General features: G+C 52.2%; 1 protein-coding gene across 3 annotated transcripts in view; it reads right to left on the bottom strand.

Moving 5' to 3' along the window:
- The window catches only part of GYG2 (glycogenin 2), a 30804-nt gene extending 16500 nt beyond the window's left edge, over window positions 1-14304 (bottom strand). For 2 of the 3 annotated variants that reach the window (XM_047075850.1, XM_047075852.1), the window contains exons 1-5: window positions 14245-14304; window positions 13259-13414; window positions 8383-8524; window positions 1418-1592; window positions 265-427 (exon numbers count right to left, since the gene is read on the bottom strand). In XM_047075850.1, the coding sequence (XP_046931806.1) occupies window positions 265-427; window positions 1418-1592; window positions 8383-8524; window positions 13259-13265 (487 nt within the window). In that variant the 5' untranslated portion in view covers window positions 13266-13414; window positions 14245-14304. Of the gene's footprint in view, window positions 1-264; window positions 428-1417; window positions 1593-8382; window positions 8525-13258; window positions 13415-14123; window positions 14146-14244 lie in introns of those variants that run through there. The other variant, XM_047075851.1, reaches the window with a different exon arrangement.
- Between the last annotated feature and the right edge of the window lie 1281 nt (window positions 14305-15585).

Genomic DNA, 15585 nt, shown 5'->3' with positions numbered 1-15585 from the left:
CAAGGCTTACCTCCTGTATGATCAGGATTGGGGACCCATCCTTCCTACTCACTGCGGATGTTTTCAATGCTTTTCTACGTTGCGTATTTACTGACTGACTTCACTAATTCCTAACACCGTGCCTGGCCCTATTCTTCCACACCCGTCTTTAACTCACGTCGATTTGCCATTCACATATCTGGGGGAAGGTGAGCATGAGGCAGGGATATGGCTCCTGGGAAGAGCCCCGTTCTCTTCCACCCACGTCCGGCTTCCCTCGCTTACCGTCAAAGCTGCCGTGGTCCACGGCATGTCGCAGCAAGAGGCCGTGTGTCTCAAGAGACGGTTGGAAGACAAAGACACCGCTGTTGAAGCAGTCCGGCCACCCGGGATCCGGGGCTGCGGAAAACTCCGCCCTGTCAAACAGCTCATCGATATTGGACAGCACCTGGCAAAGCACAGCATGGGAAACCGTGTGGCCACACGTCTCTTACGTCTGGGATGCGGGTGAAAACGCCACAGACACTTAAGGATGGGCAGACTATGTCCAGCGACTGGAAACCCGTGCATGTTTTTTGACCGACTCTTCTGTTAGGCTAACAACAGACACAGGAGAGCGTTATGAGTAAGACTGCTCTCCGGCTCATTTCAGGCGACTGAAGTAATACCATCTCTGAGACGACATTATTTTCTCAAGGTTTTTAAAATCCTGTGTAGAGCTTGCCCACCTGAATATCCTCTTTAACCCAGCAAAGGTGGCCAACGAAACTCTGCAAACCCGTGAACGGAGAGGTTTCCAAGTCAACGTGATGTTGCCTTCCGGAGCTTAACTATTAATTCCAGATTAATCCCTCCAACACCCATTGCCTTTCTAAATTGTGCTCTGCTTGGAAAAAGAAGACATTACTCCCATGCTGCTACGGGTCTTATTTTCCTTGGCACCTCCCCGTCTTCCCACAGAGATGCTTTTGCCCCACCAAGACGACCTACAATGGACTGGCGACATCTCAACTCCCGGTCACGCTTTAGCTTTCCAATGGCTGGTTTTGAAGGCAGCCAACATAGGCTCCCACCCTTCGGGTCACTACCCTAAATGACAAAGGGAGGGAGCCACAGCCTCAGAAGCCAGCTGTTCCAGTCCCATTGGGACTATGCATTTCAATATACAATCAAGGCAAAATACTTTTTTCTAATTATTCGATTTCGTGTAGATGAAACGATGTGATTAGAAATCCCTCCTAGGGAAGGAGCGTGGCTTCAAGTCCCTTAGTGTCCCGAACGGGGACTACGGCCGTGCAAGTGCTGTGTTCTACCTGGTTCCGATGCGCTGAATGTCAATGCTGGTGACAGAGGTGGAGGTGGGGGCCCAGCAGTAAGAACCAGCAGGCTACTTAAAAGGGGTCTTTGAGGGGTTCCTCGCTGTCCCCCCCGTACTCACCAGAGTATCTGCATCCAGGAAGACGCACTTGCTGTAATGGGTGAGGGTCCAACAGTGAAGCTTGGTGAGGGTGACCCCAAGCTCAGGCCTCTTCAGAAAGGCCAGGTGGCTGTAGTCTTCACTGTCCATCAGGTTCACCTCGATCACCTCATCAAACACTTTCGACAGGATAACCCTGGAAAAGAGCCACACCAAATACTAGGAGGGCAAGGGACTATTCAACACAGGACATGCTATCCCTTCAAGATGACACCCCTTTGCTACTCACAAGATGGAGCACGGATCCAAAACCCCAAGCAATCTTTGTGTTCAGGCTTTATTTTTTCCATGGAGTTTTGTATACTTCCCACTCATGCTTAAGCCTCACGCAAACTTAAAAAGCTTGACAACTATACAAAATTGTCTTAGACTGATTCTCGTCATCCCTTAAGAAGGCAATTCTCTTAGAAAAATGTATGGGCTGTGGGAATGAATGCTGAGCAGATACAGACAATCTCTATCAGTTTTTGTTTTATGATTATTTTTTATTTTTTTCATTTAACGTATTTACTTTTTGCTTGTATTTTATGTATTCAAAACCTACATTGTTGGTTGCATACAAGTTCAACACTCAAATGTTGAAAGACATTTTGTCAAAATGAAATTTCCCTCTATTCCATTAACTTATTTTTTTGCTAAAGTTCTACTTCATCATAGACCAGAATGTTTGGGGATGCAAAGAATTAAGGAAGACCTAGAAAAAGGATGGTGGAAGGTCAAAAGGATACAGGGAGCCAATCAGGAGAGTTACCCATGCCCAAGCTGGAAGCACTTTGAACAGGAAAACAAATAAGAAACCCAAAGTATAAAATGAATCTTCATGGGTCAATATTAGTATTAATATTAGTATCAAAAATATATTAATATCATATTAGTATTAATATGCTAATTAATAGATAAGTAAATGGGAAAGAAGGACTAGCAGAAGAATTCCAAATAATAAATGCATTAGGATTGAGGGAAATACAAAATCACCATTGGGGGTGGCTGGGTGGTTCAGGTAAGCATCCTACTTTTTTTTTTTTTTAACGTTTTATTTTATTTTTTTTTGAGACAGAGAGAGACAGAGCATGAACGGGGGAGGGTCAGAGAGAGAGGGAGACACAGAATCTGAAACAGGTCCAGGCTCTGAGCCGTCAGCACAGAGCCCGACGCGGGGCTCGAACTCACGGACCGCGAGATCATGACCTGAGCCGAAGTCGGACGCTTAACCGACTGAGCCACCCAGGCACCCCCAGCATCCTACTCTTGATGTTGGCTCACAGATGGTGAGGTCGAGCCCCACATCAAGCTCTGTGCTGACAGCGTGGAACCTGCTTCAGCCTCTCTCTCTCTCTCTCTCTCTCTTTCTGGCCTCTCCCTTACTTGTATGCATACCCTCTCTCCCTCTCTCTCACAATAAATAAAATAACATTTGTAAATAAGAAAAGAAAAGAAAATCACCATTAGGCTAACACTGCAGTAATAATTGCTGTTGACAAGGTTCTCCGATGGATGCTAAAATCAATGGGTGAAGGTTCTGAGAAGCAGCAGCAAGTTTTCATAGTCTGAATGTATCTCCCCAAGATATTTATCAATTACAAAGACAAAAATCATAACCCCACAGATAGAACCTTATCCATGTGACCAAGGTTAATATCACCCTAACAGGACACAGCCACATCACATACTCCTTGATAGGATGCCCTAAAAGAGGTACATCACTCCTGCAGACTTTTTTTTTTTTTTTTGCCAAAAATGCATAACCTCTACTAACGAGAAAATACCGGACAAACCCAAGCTGAAAGGAATTCTATAATATAACTGACCAGTACTATTTGCAAATGTCAAGATCATGACACGTAAGGAAAGAAAAAGAAAATGTGATCGATGGGAAGTCACAAGGGCAGACGTGATAATTAATGCAGGGTCCTGGAGGAGAACAGAATCATCTAATATCAAGCACATCCTTTCTTTTCCACATTTTGTGTTGCTATTGAAGGTGCCTCCTGTACACATCCAGGATATGGCTGGATTTTATGTTTATTTTCCCCTGGTGGTAGTCTCTCTCCCTTAAAAGGGGTTTTTAACCCATTCACCTTTAGTATCATCATTGACAGATTCTTACTGAGTCCTGCAATTTTATTCTTTCCCCTTTTTTTTTTTTTTTACATTTATCATACTTTCTTCTTCTTTGTAATCCTTTCCCGCCTTCCACTGCATGGATTAGATTTTTTTTTTCCATTCCACGCATTTTTCCATTAATGTTTGGGAACCTGTACATACCCTTTATAGTCTTCTGGTGGTTACCATCCTCAGACTGTCAACACACACATTTGAACTTTTATTTTCTGGGGCACCTTGGTGGCTCAGTTGGTTGAGCATCCAACTTCAACTCAGGTCATGATCTCATGGTTCATGAGTTTGAGCCCCACACTGGACTCTATGCTGACAGCTCGGAGCCTGGAGCCTGCTTCAGATTCTGTGTCTCCCCCTCTCTGCCCCTCCCCAGCTCGTGCACGGTCTCTCTCTCTCTCTCTCTCAAAAATAAAACATTTAAAATTCTTTTAAAAATATATTTTCTACCAAACGGAAAGATAGTCGGCATCTGTATGTTCACCACAGAAGAGGCAAGAACATCACCTGATGTTCACTTCTGTCCCTCCCCACTGCACTCCACAATCGCCTTGCTGTGGAGTGTAAATCCCAGACTATCTTCATAATTATGCACAATGCATTTACAATTTAATCCGAGTTCTACTTAGTTATTTGTTTAGCAATCCTTCTTATATTACAAGTTCCTGCCTGGATTCATAGTCCACACTGGTTGAGTACATCCTGAAGTAATTATGTTCCCAAAAGGTCCTTGAGGGGTAGAATTATTAAGCTTTTACGTATTTGAAACATCTTTCTTTTGCTTTCGAACGGCATTGGTGTGGCCGAATCGAGAAATCCCATTCCACAAGTACTTTGTGCTCTAGAGAATGTGAGACATCCACTGTCTCAACCTGACGCATGCTCAAGTGCACTTAGCGCCTTTCTCCGCTCTTTGTTGGGTTCATTCATGTGCTCAATGCTCACGGGGCATTCGCAACCTAAAATCCTTTCTCAAAGCGGACATAGGAGATGAGTTCCTCCCTACAATCTGTTCTTCTTCTCTTTTTGAAATTTCCATTATTAGGCAGGTGTTGGCATTTCCCAGTCGAGCCGTTATATCCCATACCAGCTTTTATGCTCATGCCTGACGTTTTTTTGTGTGCTTCACTGAAGAGTATTGAAAGTACCTACGTGTCTGAAAGAGTGCTATTTCAACGCCAAGTTCCCCTTGCTTTTAACCCAGTTATTTATGGAATTTACGGCATCCTCAGGGTTGTGTAAAGATCTGGGAGCCAGGAGGGTGGAGGGCAAAAAAAGCATCACTCAGTGTTGCTACAAATAGATGCTGGTATCATGTCCTTGAATTCTTTTGTTCAGTTCTGCTTGTTTTCTCAAAATAAATCCCTGGTCTTGGAGTTGAGTGTCACGAATACAATTTGTTTGAAGCTCCGAGCACGTGCTCCTGGGTTTGTTTCTGTGCAGAAAGATGACTCCACTCTGCACTTGGACCCTACAGCGGACAAAGCACAGTGGTGGTCCCCATACTCACACCCTTGGTCACTTGCGGTCACCTGTCACTGTCTGTCTTCTACTGGACCACAGGGCACCATTCCTCAGCTCTCCCGACGCCTGCAAACCGTGTCATGATTCTCCAACACTGGACCTTCCCAGGGTTACTGAACGTTTCTGAATATTTTACGGCTCGTCTTCGGTGGACCAGAAGACTGCCAGAAAGTCAGTGTGGACAGCTTGTACCGACCCCGAGGAGACGGGAACAGAGGAGGGAATCACATGGGAGTCACGGGGATACTTTGGGCTCTTTGAGGACTGTTCTCTCTAAAAAAAATATGATGGTCCCCAATCACCGGGGCAACTGATGGGACAGTAGGCAACCAGGAAGTACCCCACGTTTTCCATCTTAATCCCAACCAAGACTAACCTCTCTGGTTATAAATATCCTCCAAAGATACAGTGATGCTTCCCACCCTCCCTCCCTGTTACGTCCACCTGTCCGTCTGTGCGTCCTGTTTGTAAGACTTCCTTGAACATGATACAGACAAGCCTCGTCCCCACCGCAGATCTCCTTAATGTGCCCCTTAGTTTATTTGATCTTTCACGTTTACACACGGTATTTCTGACCAACAGAGGTCTGGCTCTCAGCCTCTGATTTAATTTAGAATGGTTTTCCCAGCTTTCGGATGAATGGCCCATCCATCATATCAGTGTCTGGAGACACGTGTCTTTCTGACAACCGCAGGGAGGGTCGTGGATGGTGACTCTACTGGCATATCCCGAATGGAGACCAGAGATGCTGGTCAGCACCCAACAATGCACAGGACACCCCACAACAGACAGACATCCAGCCCCAAATGGCAGTAGTGCCCGAGCCAAGGCACCCTGATCTACCGACTTCTAAGATTTGTCTACACTTTAAAAAATGTTACACTTCCTCATCTGGATTTCATCCTGGTACACGTTTAACTTTATATTAAAAGGACTGGATCACTGCCTTTCTCTGTAAATCAAGTTGGGGTCTCAAGCTTAGGATGGTTTGTTAAAATAAATGAACACGTTCATTTTCCCCCCTAGGTTCTGAGACAGTTCCTATCACATGGAAATTAATTTCTTGTGGCCAACGTAACAGAACGCCCTTGATCAACTGCCCAGTCTCAGAACCTTCTAACTGATAAGTCTCTGTTCCCCACCCCCAGGTACTGGGTAGCAATGTTTTCTATGCCTTCTAGCATTCTTTTTTAAGATTCCATTTTTTTTTTAAGTTTATTTACTTATTTTGAAAAACACAGAGAGAGCGCCAACCGGGGAAGGGCAGAGAGAGAGAGAGAGAGGAAACAGAATCCCAAGCAGAGAATTTCTGATTTAAAATGTCTGAGGGTAATGCTGTTTTTTAAATGTGTTCTGCTCTTAATGTCTACGTTTATCACATTACAGTCAAAGGACATAACATCCAATTCCTGCGCCAAGTAACACATTAAATGCCTCCTTGTGCCGTGAGTATAAAATCAATTTTCCTAAGTGGTCCGTGGCAGATGAGAAAAAGGGCCATTGTTTATAGAACGCGTAACGTTTAAGAGATCCCTTATGCTTTATTCATTAGATCAACTTACTTACATGTCTGCTTTGTGAGTTAAAAACCAGCAAAACGCTATGAAAAGACTCTCCCTCTACGGTTCTTTCCGTTTGCCTGTGTGTCAGATAGGTTTTATTTTTACGTGCTTTGTATAGGGATCGTTGGTGCACGGTCTTGAGCGGTATGACGTAACGTGTGAATTCTCTGCCTGATTAGATAGCGTCTCTTGCCTGCATCCTTGCACTCGGAAAAACCCTCTGATCGCCTCTGCTTTTCCTTCCTTGTACGTGTGATCCAATCCATCTGTCCATCCTTTATCAAATAAATCTATCAGATAGAGGAGGAGGGGTGGGGGTTGGGGAACAGGTGACAAGGACGAAGGAGGGCACCTGTTGCGATGAGCCCCGGATCCTGTACGGACATGTTTAACAACTATATCATACACCTGAATTCACACAAGTCTGTTCTTACAACAGTCACCTTCAAGACAGTTCTCTTTCGCAGGAAGATGAAGAAAAAAGAGAATTCTCTTTATTAGAAGCAAACGTAGTAAAGGAAAAACGGGCAGTCATGGGATCTGCTCCCGGAGTCATGACCGGGGTCACCCGGAAAGCACCCAGAAGGAACGCGGGGTTGCCCACGCAAACGAGCACCATTCGCGACCGTGTGGTGACACCCCTACGCGCGTCTGCACAGACGGGAGCCTCCCCACGCTCGGGTGCGAATGCACAACCCGCTCTACAGAACCAGGACGTCTGAGGAGCTCACGTGTCTGCATTCGCGAGCACGCGCCCATGGCCGTGAAGGCGTCGTGATCAATCTGAGCTTGGAATCGTCCTCGACCTCCCGTGGCAAACCTTGCGTGGCGATCTCAAGGTCCCGGACTGTGGAGCGCCTCAATTCAGATCGCTGCATGGGCGCCCCCTGTTCCCAGGACACACGTCAGGGGCCCATCGAGGCAGGAACCTGCACCTGCTTCCTTGTCCCCACCTCCTGCACCTGCTTCCTTGTCCCCGCCTGTACAGACACAGTGTCCGCTGACCATGGGGCCAAGTGGGGGTCCTGTTTCTACTGGGCTGGTGTTGTGTGCCTGCAACGCCCCCACCCCACCACCTCCACTCTCCTTCATGGGACCATCAACCCCACCCTCGTGCACCGCCGACCTCCTGACCGCTCCCAGTGTCTCGTCCTGGGGAGCAGGTGGCAGGCACGGCGTGGATGTGCAGGCTACGCCCGCCCGAGGGGTGCTGCTAACACGGGGCCAGAGAGGGGCACCGACAGCACCCAACCCATCAGGCACCGTGAGGCTTCTCCATCAGCCGTCCCTCGCGTGGCTCGCCTGGCTGTGACATCCCTGGGCCTGCTGGCCGACCCTCCCCAGCCTCTCTCTCCCAGAGTCACCACGAGAAACCCAGAGCTCTCCTCCGTACCCAGACGCGCGCTCACCACCACGACCGACAGACGCCCGGAAATCCGCGTGCAACCCGGGGACACGTACGCACTCATCGGGAAGCAGAGCCCCGTTCCGCCCTCCCAAGGCTCCTGCACAACCACCTGAGGATCCCCGGACTCCCGAACTGACATCTCTATCTTCCTTCGAGAGACCTGCCTACGTGGGTCACAACTGGCGCGTACCAGACTCACACGCCCCCCGTGACGGCCCGTGCTCCGGACCCCCCCGCACCTCCCCGAGCATCGGCGGCCTCGCGTCCCTGCACAGCAGCAGGAAGCGGCCGAGCGCCTGAGAATCTTCCCGTCTTACCTGAGCAGGCTGGACACCTGTGAGGTGATGAGAACCACCAGCTTCCTGGTCGCCCGCTGCGTCCTCAGCGACTGTCCCAGCACCAGAGCGCCCTGGCAGTACGTGTCATTGGTGGCCAGCGTCACAAACGCCTGGTCCGACACTGTGGACGTGGACAAAAACACCAGAGTGACGTCCCGAGGCGTCTCCCCAGGTGGCCGGGTTCGAGGTCAGCCCTGTCTCTGCCTCCGAATCATCGCAAACTGCTCGATATTTCTCAAACGTTCCCTGGGAACACTTTCCTCACATCCTTTCTTTTTTTCATGTTTTCCTTTATTTTTTTTTTTAATAACCTGCACATCCCACGTGGACCTTGAACTCACGCCCCCGAGATCAAGAGTCCCACGCTTCCCAGTCGGGCTCCCCGACGTCCCTTTTCATTGCAAAACACACACAGGGGAGTCTGGGGGGCTCAGTCAGTTGAGCGTCCGACTTTAGCTCAGGTCACGATCTCACGGTTCGTGAGTTCGAGCCCCGCGTGGGGCTCTGTGCTGACAGCTCAGAGCCTGGAGCCTGCTTCCCATTCTGTGTTTCTCTCTCTCTCTCTCTCTGCCCCTCTCCTGCTCACACACACTCTCTCTTTCTGAAAAATAAGTAAATATTAAAAAAAAAAAAACTAAAAGAAATCACACAGACACCCATGGAGCGTAAGGAGACCCCACCCGTGAAGCACAGCCCAGCAGAATATAAGGTACTGATGCTCCAAATATCTGATCCTGAGCCCGAGCACACGGAAACGAGTCAGCCACCGTCCGATGATCCGAGCTACATTCTAGATGTCCGTGAGACTTGCCACAAAAAAGTTACGCCCGGTTTCCCAACGCGTGGACAGGACAGGAGGAAATGGTAACAGCAGATCCCATTGAGGGCCATTTGCAATCCAAGTACATCGTCCCTCCCGGTGCTCGTGTCTCCTGGGACTTCCAGACTTAGTTCCTGGTCCGCCCAGAGCGCGTTGCCAGGAGAGACACAACAGCGTAAAGAAATCCTGGGCAGGCTCCGTGCTGTCTGCAGAAATTAAAATTCGCAGCACGCGGCGTGGGGCCCGAACACACAGACCTCGGTTCTCAAAGGCCAGAGAGCCGAGCTGAGCCCTCCCCTCCCCTCCCAGCAGGGCTAGCGGCTCCCAAAGGAGGGCCTGAAGGACTCACATTCACAGTAGTAAATATAACGTGACAAAGGCAAGCTTCTGAGCGAGGCCTGTTTCTTGGGCCGCCTCCCTGACCTTTACATGCCATGGGGCTACATTCCAAAGTGCACTTGTGACAGCAGGATCCCGTCTACACGCGGCTGCTGCTAAGAGGATTGGGTGAATTCCACGGTCTCCTCTGTGGCTTGAGTCTTACCCCACACTTGAGAGCTCAACTTTCTAGGCGCCAAATACCCATCTACCTACGTGTTATCTATCTGTCCATCCATCATTATCTATCTATCTATCTATCCATCCGTCCATCAATAAATCCATCCATCTATCCACCCATCCATCATATCTATCTATCTACCTATCTATCTATCATCTATCTATATTTATCCACCCATCCATCCCTCTAACCATCCATCTATTTCTGTGTCTGTCTGTCTATCTATCTGTCATCCATCCATCATATCTATCTATCTATCTATCTATCCATCCATCATATCTATCTATCTATCTATCCATCCAACTATCATCTATCCATCTATCATCTATCTGTATCTATCCACCCATCCATCCCTCTAAGCATCCATCTATTTCTGTGTCTGTCTATCTGTCCATCCATCATATCTATCTATCTATCTATCTATCTATCTATCTATCTATCATATCTATCTATCCATCTATTTATCCATCCATCCATTCATCCATCCATCAATAAATCCATCCACCTATCCATCCATCGATCCATCATATCTATCTATCCATCCATATCTATCTATCCATCCATCCGTTCTATGTATTATCTATTTATCTATCTATCATCTATCTATATCGCCAACATATCAATCACCTACCATCTATCTATATATCCGTCATCTATCATTTACTTACCACATATTATGCACCACCTGTCATCTGTCAACCATTTATTACAATCACCTATCTATCCATTCATCCATCCATCATATCTGTTTGTCTGTTATATATCCGCCCATCCATCCATCCATCCATCCATCATCTAGTTATCTCTTTTTCTATCAATCTAGGGTTTTTTGGGTTTTTTTTGGTTTTTTTTTTTTACACAACTGGCTTTGAATGCTGTTAAGTCTGCAGGGACAGGGATGGCACTCACAGAAATATGGACAACAAAAAACAATGTCGTGGGAAAACCAAGGAGGGTAGTTTTGCCACGAGGTGCTGGAAGGCTGAGGAGACACCCCTGTGATGTCTGAGACATGGGAACAAAGACTGGGGTCCCCCGGAGACCTCACGGTGACGAGAGAGAGCCCCGGACCAGAACGGATGACCCTGTGACAGGATGGCCATGCAGACAAGAGGCAAGTGTTGCTCAACTGGCCCGAGATAAGGTACTGGGTGGAACAGAACACGAAAGTGTCCAAACACTGGTAACGGCACACACTGGTTTTGCAGCGTTTTGTAGGGACATAAATGTACCTGATGTAATCGATGGGTGTTATGAGCTGAATTACGTCCCCCCCCCGCCCCCGCCAAATTCACAAACTCCTCCCCCCTGGGACCTCAGAATATGGATATATCTGGAGATGGGGTCTTTGAAGAGGAGATTAAGGTAAAATGAGGTCAGTAGGGTGGGCGTGATCCCACAGGACTGAGGTCCTTATAAGAGGAGTTGAGGATACAGAATGGCACAGAGGGACGACCATATGAGGACACGGGGACAAGACGGTCTACACACGAAAAAGAGAGGCCACAGGAAGAACCAGTGTCAGCCCCGCCCGGATCTGACTCCCAGCCTCCAGGACCAGGAGAAAAGACACGTGTGTCATCTGAGACACGTCATCGAGAGTATTTGTCACAGGGGTCCAGTAATGGCACACCCAGCCCGGGGGAAGAGCAGCAGAGAAATCACCCAGTGACCCTTCCTCACAGAAAAAGAAAATCCCCAACGAAGCTTGCTCGGATAGCACCCAAAAAAGAACGTCAACTTCTGGCCGAGCGGAAGGTACCAGCACGACCCGACAAAGACCCAACTAGGTTACTCCTACTCATTGATCTTTTCGGTGATCAGGAGACCAGCTGCCCTGTACCGAAGGCAACCGTCAGGCCCAGAACAATTAATTAGATTTCCAACCATCTCACGTTTCAGAACGACCGGGATTGGACACATCAGCGGCTTCCTCGTGAGGCACGGGGTCTCCGGGGACCCCAAATGAGGCACTGCGGACAGGCAGTTCGTTCGCTGATTCCTACAGAAGTCACAGCCGGAGCTGGGACCACTGAGCGGGTTGGACACAAGGACCCGGGCCTGATTCTGCTCAGGATGGACGGCTTCGTGATCCCGCTAACGGGAGTGCGCAAAATCACTCACGGGGAGGACCCCCGTCAGAGGAAGCAACGCAGACCAATGGGTCTCCACCTTGACAAGGATGAGAATTCACCCACCCACACAGTCCTGCTTTTAAGAAGCTACCACCGACCAAGTTTCCATAAGGCATCAGCCAATGCGGGTTTAAGAAAAACAAAACAAAACAGATATTCCTGCAAAAGCGAGTTCAGCCGGACGAACGTGGCAGCTGAGAGTTTCCCAATGGGTCTGGAAGAAACCCGTTTATTTTTACCCGTGTCTCTTCCTGGCCTGTCCTCCACTTGACCTGTCTTCCATCCGCCCCCCTCCGAAATAACACAGCCGGCTGGCTCCCTCCCCCGCCCCCTCCGCTTTTACTCAAAGCTGGTTTCTGTCCCCCCCGCCCCCACCCAAGGAAAATGTGGAATCCACAGTTGGGGTCTTGGAGCACGTTGCAGGGCTGACCGGGATGTGTCCCAACGCCTCTCACTGAATGCTGCCATTATCCACAGGCCCCAGCGGCTTCGGGAAGGTGGTTTCCCCTGTGCAGGAACGCAGGCCTCTCCCTGCAACACAGGACCTGTTTTCCTCCTCCTGGGAACAGACTCTTAACAGCGGGAACCACAGGGAACCATGGTCCTGCGTCCCCGCTCAACAATTCTCCTTTCTGAGGCCAGAGAAGAGGAAAACACAGATTTACCAACCTCTGAATAAAAAGTAACGTGGTTTTTTTTTGTTTTTTTGTTTTTTTTCCTTCTCTAATGGGCTCGTGCACGGTCACGTCTGGTCTGGTGCAAGACGGGGGGTGGCTTTGTGCCAGCAGGAGGACAGGCATCTTTCTCGGGGGGCGAACGTCACATGCCAATCACCTAATTGTGTGGCTCCCTGAAGTGTCCACATTTGACGTCCACAAAACCCAAGGCCACGTGCGAAGGGCTGGATCTGAGCCCTCGGGGTCAGGCCCAGCCTTAAGTCCCAGGCGTGCGGCCACCCTAAGCCTGCTGCGGTGCCGGGAGATGACCCGGAACCTGCTATCTGTCGCCCGGTTGCTGAGAACCCCACACAGTGCAATCCTGTGGCCAAGAAACTAGCCCACTGGAACTCCCCGGGCCGCGACTGACAGGAGGAAAATTCGGGAGTCTCCAAGCCCCCTGCCCATGCTATAAATGGCCCCTCCCCGCTGGTGAGACTCCCCCCAACTCCGCCCACCTGGCAGCACCAGGCTCTGCGAAAGCTCGGAAACACTCGGGTGGCACTGGGGAGGCGAGGGGCTTGGGGAGACTGTGGGGGCACAGCGGGGGTCTCTCCAGATCAGATGGATCTCACGGGTGCCACAAGGAACAGGGAGGCTGAACGCAAAGCCTTCTCCGACTCACCCGGCATGGTTCCGCGCTCGTCGCCTGGCGCACAGTGGGGCTGACCGCCTGGGCTCTCCTGGGCGCGCGGGAGGACTCCGCCGGCTGGAGCAGGGCCTAGCAGAGGCGGCTTCGTCGTCGTCGTCGTCTCCAGGGGACCCGCGCGGAGCTCCAGGCCTGCAGGCGACAGCTGCACTCCAGACACCCACAGCTGCAGCCCCAGCCCGGCGCGCCCCGACCCTGGGCCCTGCTGAACCCGAGCCCCCTCCACGACCCCCGTGCCCTGCACGTCCTCGTCCGTGCTCGTGGGCAGCCTCTGTCCTCCAGCCAAGCTCCCCTCGACCCTGTTTCCTCGACCCGGAGTCACCTGCGACCCCTCTGCGCCCCGGGGCACCCTCAGGCTCGCTCTGGCCCTAGCCCGCCCGCCCGCCCGGGTGTCAGAAGCGTCCCCGCCGTGCCCGGCACTCCCTCCAGCCTCCGCCGTGTCCCCCGCTCCCTCCGGGGGCCCCTAGACCCCTCGAAGCTCCCGAGTCACCTGCGGCCCCGCCGCGCCCCGCCCCTCCTACGAGCGCCCGGAGGCCTCGGCCCCACCCTGGCCCCGCGCCCCCCGTCGCCTCCTTCCCTGCGGGTCCCCCACAGCGTGCGCCACCCCGCCCCTCGTCCCTCGGCTCCCCCCGCAGCGTCCCCCGCCCCGGTCCCCGCCACGCCCCAGCGGCCTCCACGCCCCCGCACGTCCCGAGCGCACCAGCAACCCGGAGACACCCTCCCCGGACTCCTGCCCAGGACCCCGCAGCCCCGCGCCCCCCCACACCTCCTGCGCACTCCGGCAGCCCGGCGCCCCCTCCCCAGATCCCTGCCCAGCCCCCTCAGTTCCGCCCCCCCATACCTTCTGCGCGCCCCCCACACCTCCTGCGCTACCCCCCCCCCCACACCTCCTGCGCACTCCGGCAGCCCGGCGCCCCCTCCCCCGATCCCTGCCAGCCCCCGCAGCCGCGCGCCCCTCACACCTTCTGCGCGCCCCCCACACCTCCTGCGCTCCGGCAGCCTCCGGCCGGGCAGGCGCTGGGAGGCCCCGCGGCCCGCGCCCCGCGATTGGCCGCTCGCCGGAAGCCAGGCCCCACCCCCGCTCGGCCGCAGGGGCACAGGTCCCCACCTCCGCCGCAGACCCCGCCCCCCCCCCCCCCGGCCAGCGCCAGAGCGAGCCGCGACAGCCCTCCGTCCACGCCCCTGCCCCCACCCCACCACGAAGCCCCCTCCTTGCCAAATCCTGGAGCCCCAGGTTTGGAGGTTTGCACATTTAACCTTCAACCAGCCCGCTCCAAAGTAAATGTTTGCAGTGGCCTGGCCGGCCTGGGCTCAAGGCCAGCGAGCTGCCCTGCGGAGGCCACGCTGGAGACCTACCCGTAGGGACCGCGACGCTGGATCTTAACCGAATTCGGGGCGAGCTCAGGGAAGAGCGAAGCGGGCGCGCGCAGGGAGGCGGGAGAGGACCACAAGATTAATGAAGTCTTGGCGCCTCAGCACTTGAATCCGTGCGCGCCTGGGCCAGGGCACCTGTGAGTGTGCGCGCGAGTGGGCGCGCGTGCGCACGCAGGGGTGTGCCTGTGACCCCGCAAAGCACCAGAGGGTGCGTCTAAGACTTGGATATGTGCGGGACCGACCTCAGGCATGGATGCAACAGTGAGCGAGCCTATCCGCCGGTGAGTGAGTGAGTGAGTAGCGAAGGGAATAACTGAACGCATGCTTCAGTCAAAGGAGGAGGGAATCCATGAATGAGTATAGGAGTGCGTGCAGTGCGTGAATGACTGAGCTCCTGCGCCATCGCTGGGGGAGGGGTGCCCATATCCATGCATGAGTGAGTTCCTGCACCGTCACTGGGGGAGGGGTGCCCGTATCCACGCATGAGTGAGTTCCTGCACCATCGATGGGGGAGGGGTGCCATATCCATGCATGAGTGAGTTCCTGCCCCATCGATGGGGGAGGGGTGCCCATATCCACACATGAGTGAGTTCCTGCACCGTCACTGGGGGAGGGATGCCTGTATCCATGCATGAGTGAGTTTCTGCACCATCGCTGGGGGAGGGGTGCCCATATCCATGAAGGCGTGAGTTCCTGCACCATCGATGGGGGAGGGTGCCCGTATCCATGCATCAGTTCCTGCACCGTCACTGGGAGAGGGGTGCCCATATCCATGCATGAGTGAGTTCCTGCACCGTCACTGGGGGAGGGGTGCCCGTATCCATGCATGAGTGAGTTCCTGCACCGTCGCTGGGGGAGGGGTGCCCGTATCCATGCATGAGTGAGTTCCTGCACCATCGCTGGGGGAGGGGTGCCCGTATCCACGCATG

Source organism: Lynx rufus, unplaced genomic scaffold, assembly GCF_022079265.1.
Source record: "Lynx rufus isolate CCGP_SWC_20201006 ecotype Redwood Valley unplaced genomic scaffold, mLynRuf1.p SCAF_14, whole genome shotgun sequence".
Classification (NCBI taxonomy): Eukaryota; Metazoa; Chordata; class Mammalia; order Carnivora; family Felidae; genus Lynx; species Lynx rufus.
Note: the sequence above shows the minus strand (reverse complement) of the source record. Positions and strands in the feature narration are given on the sequence as shown.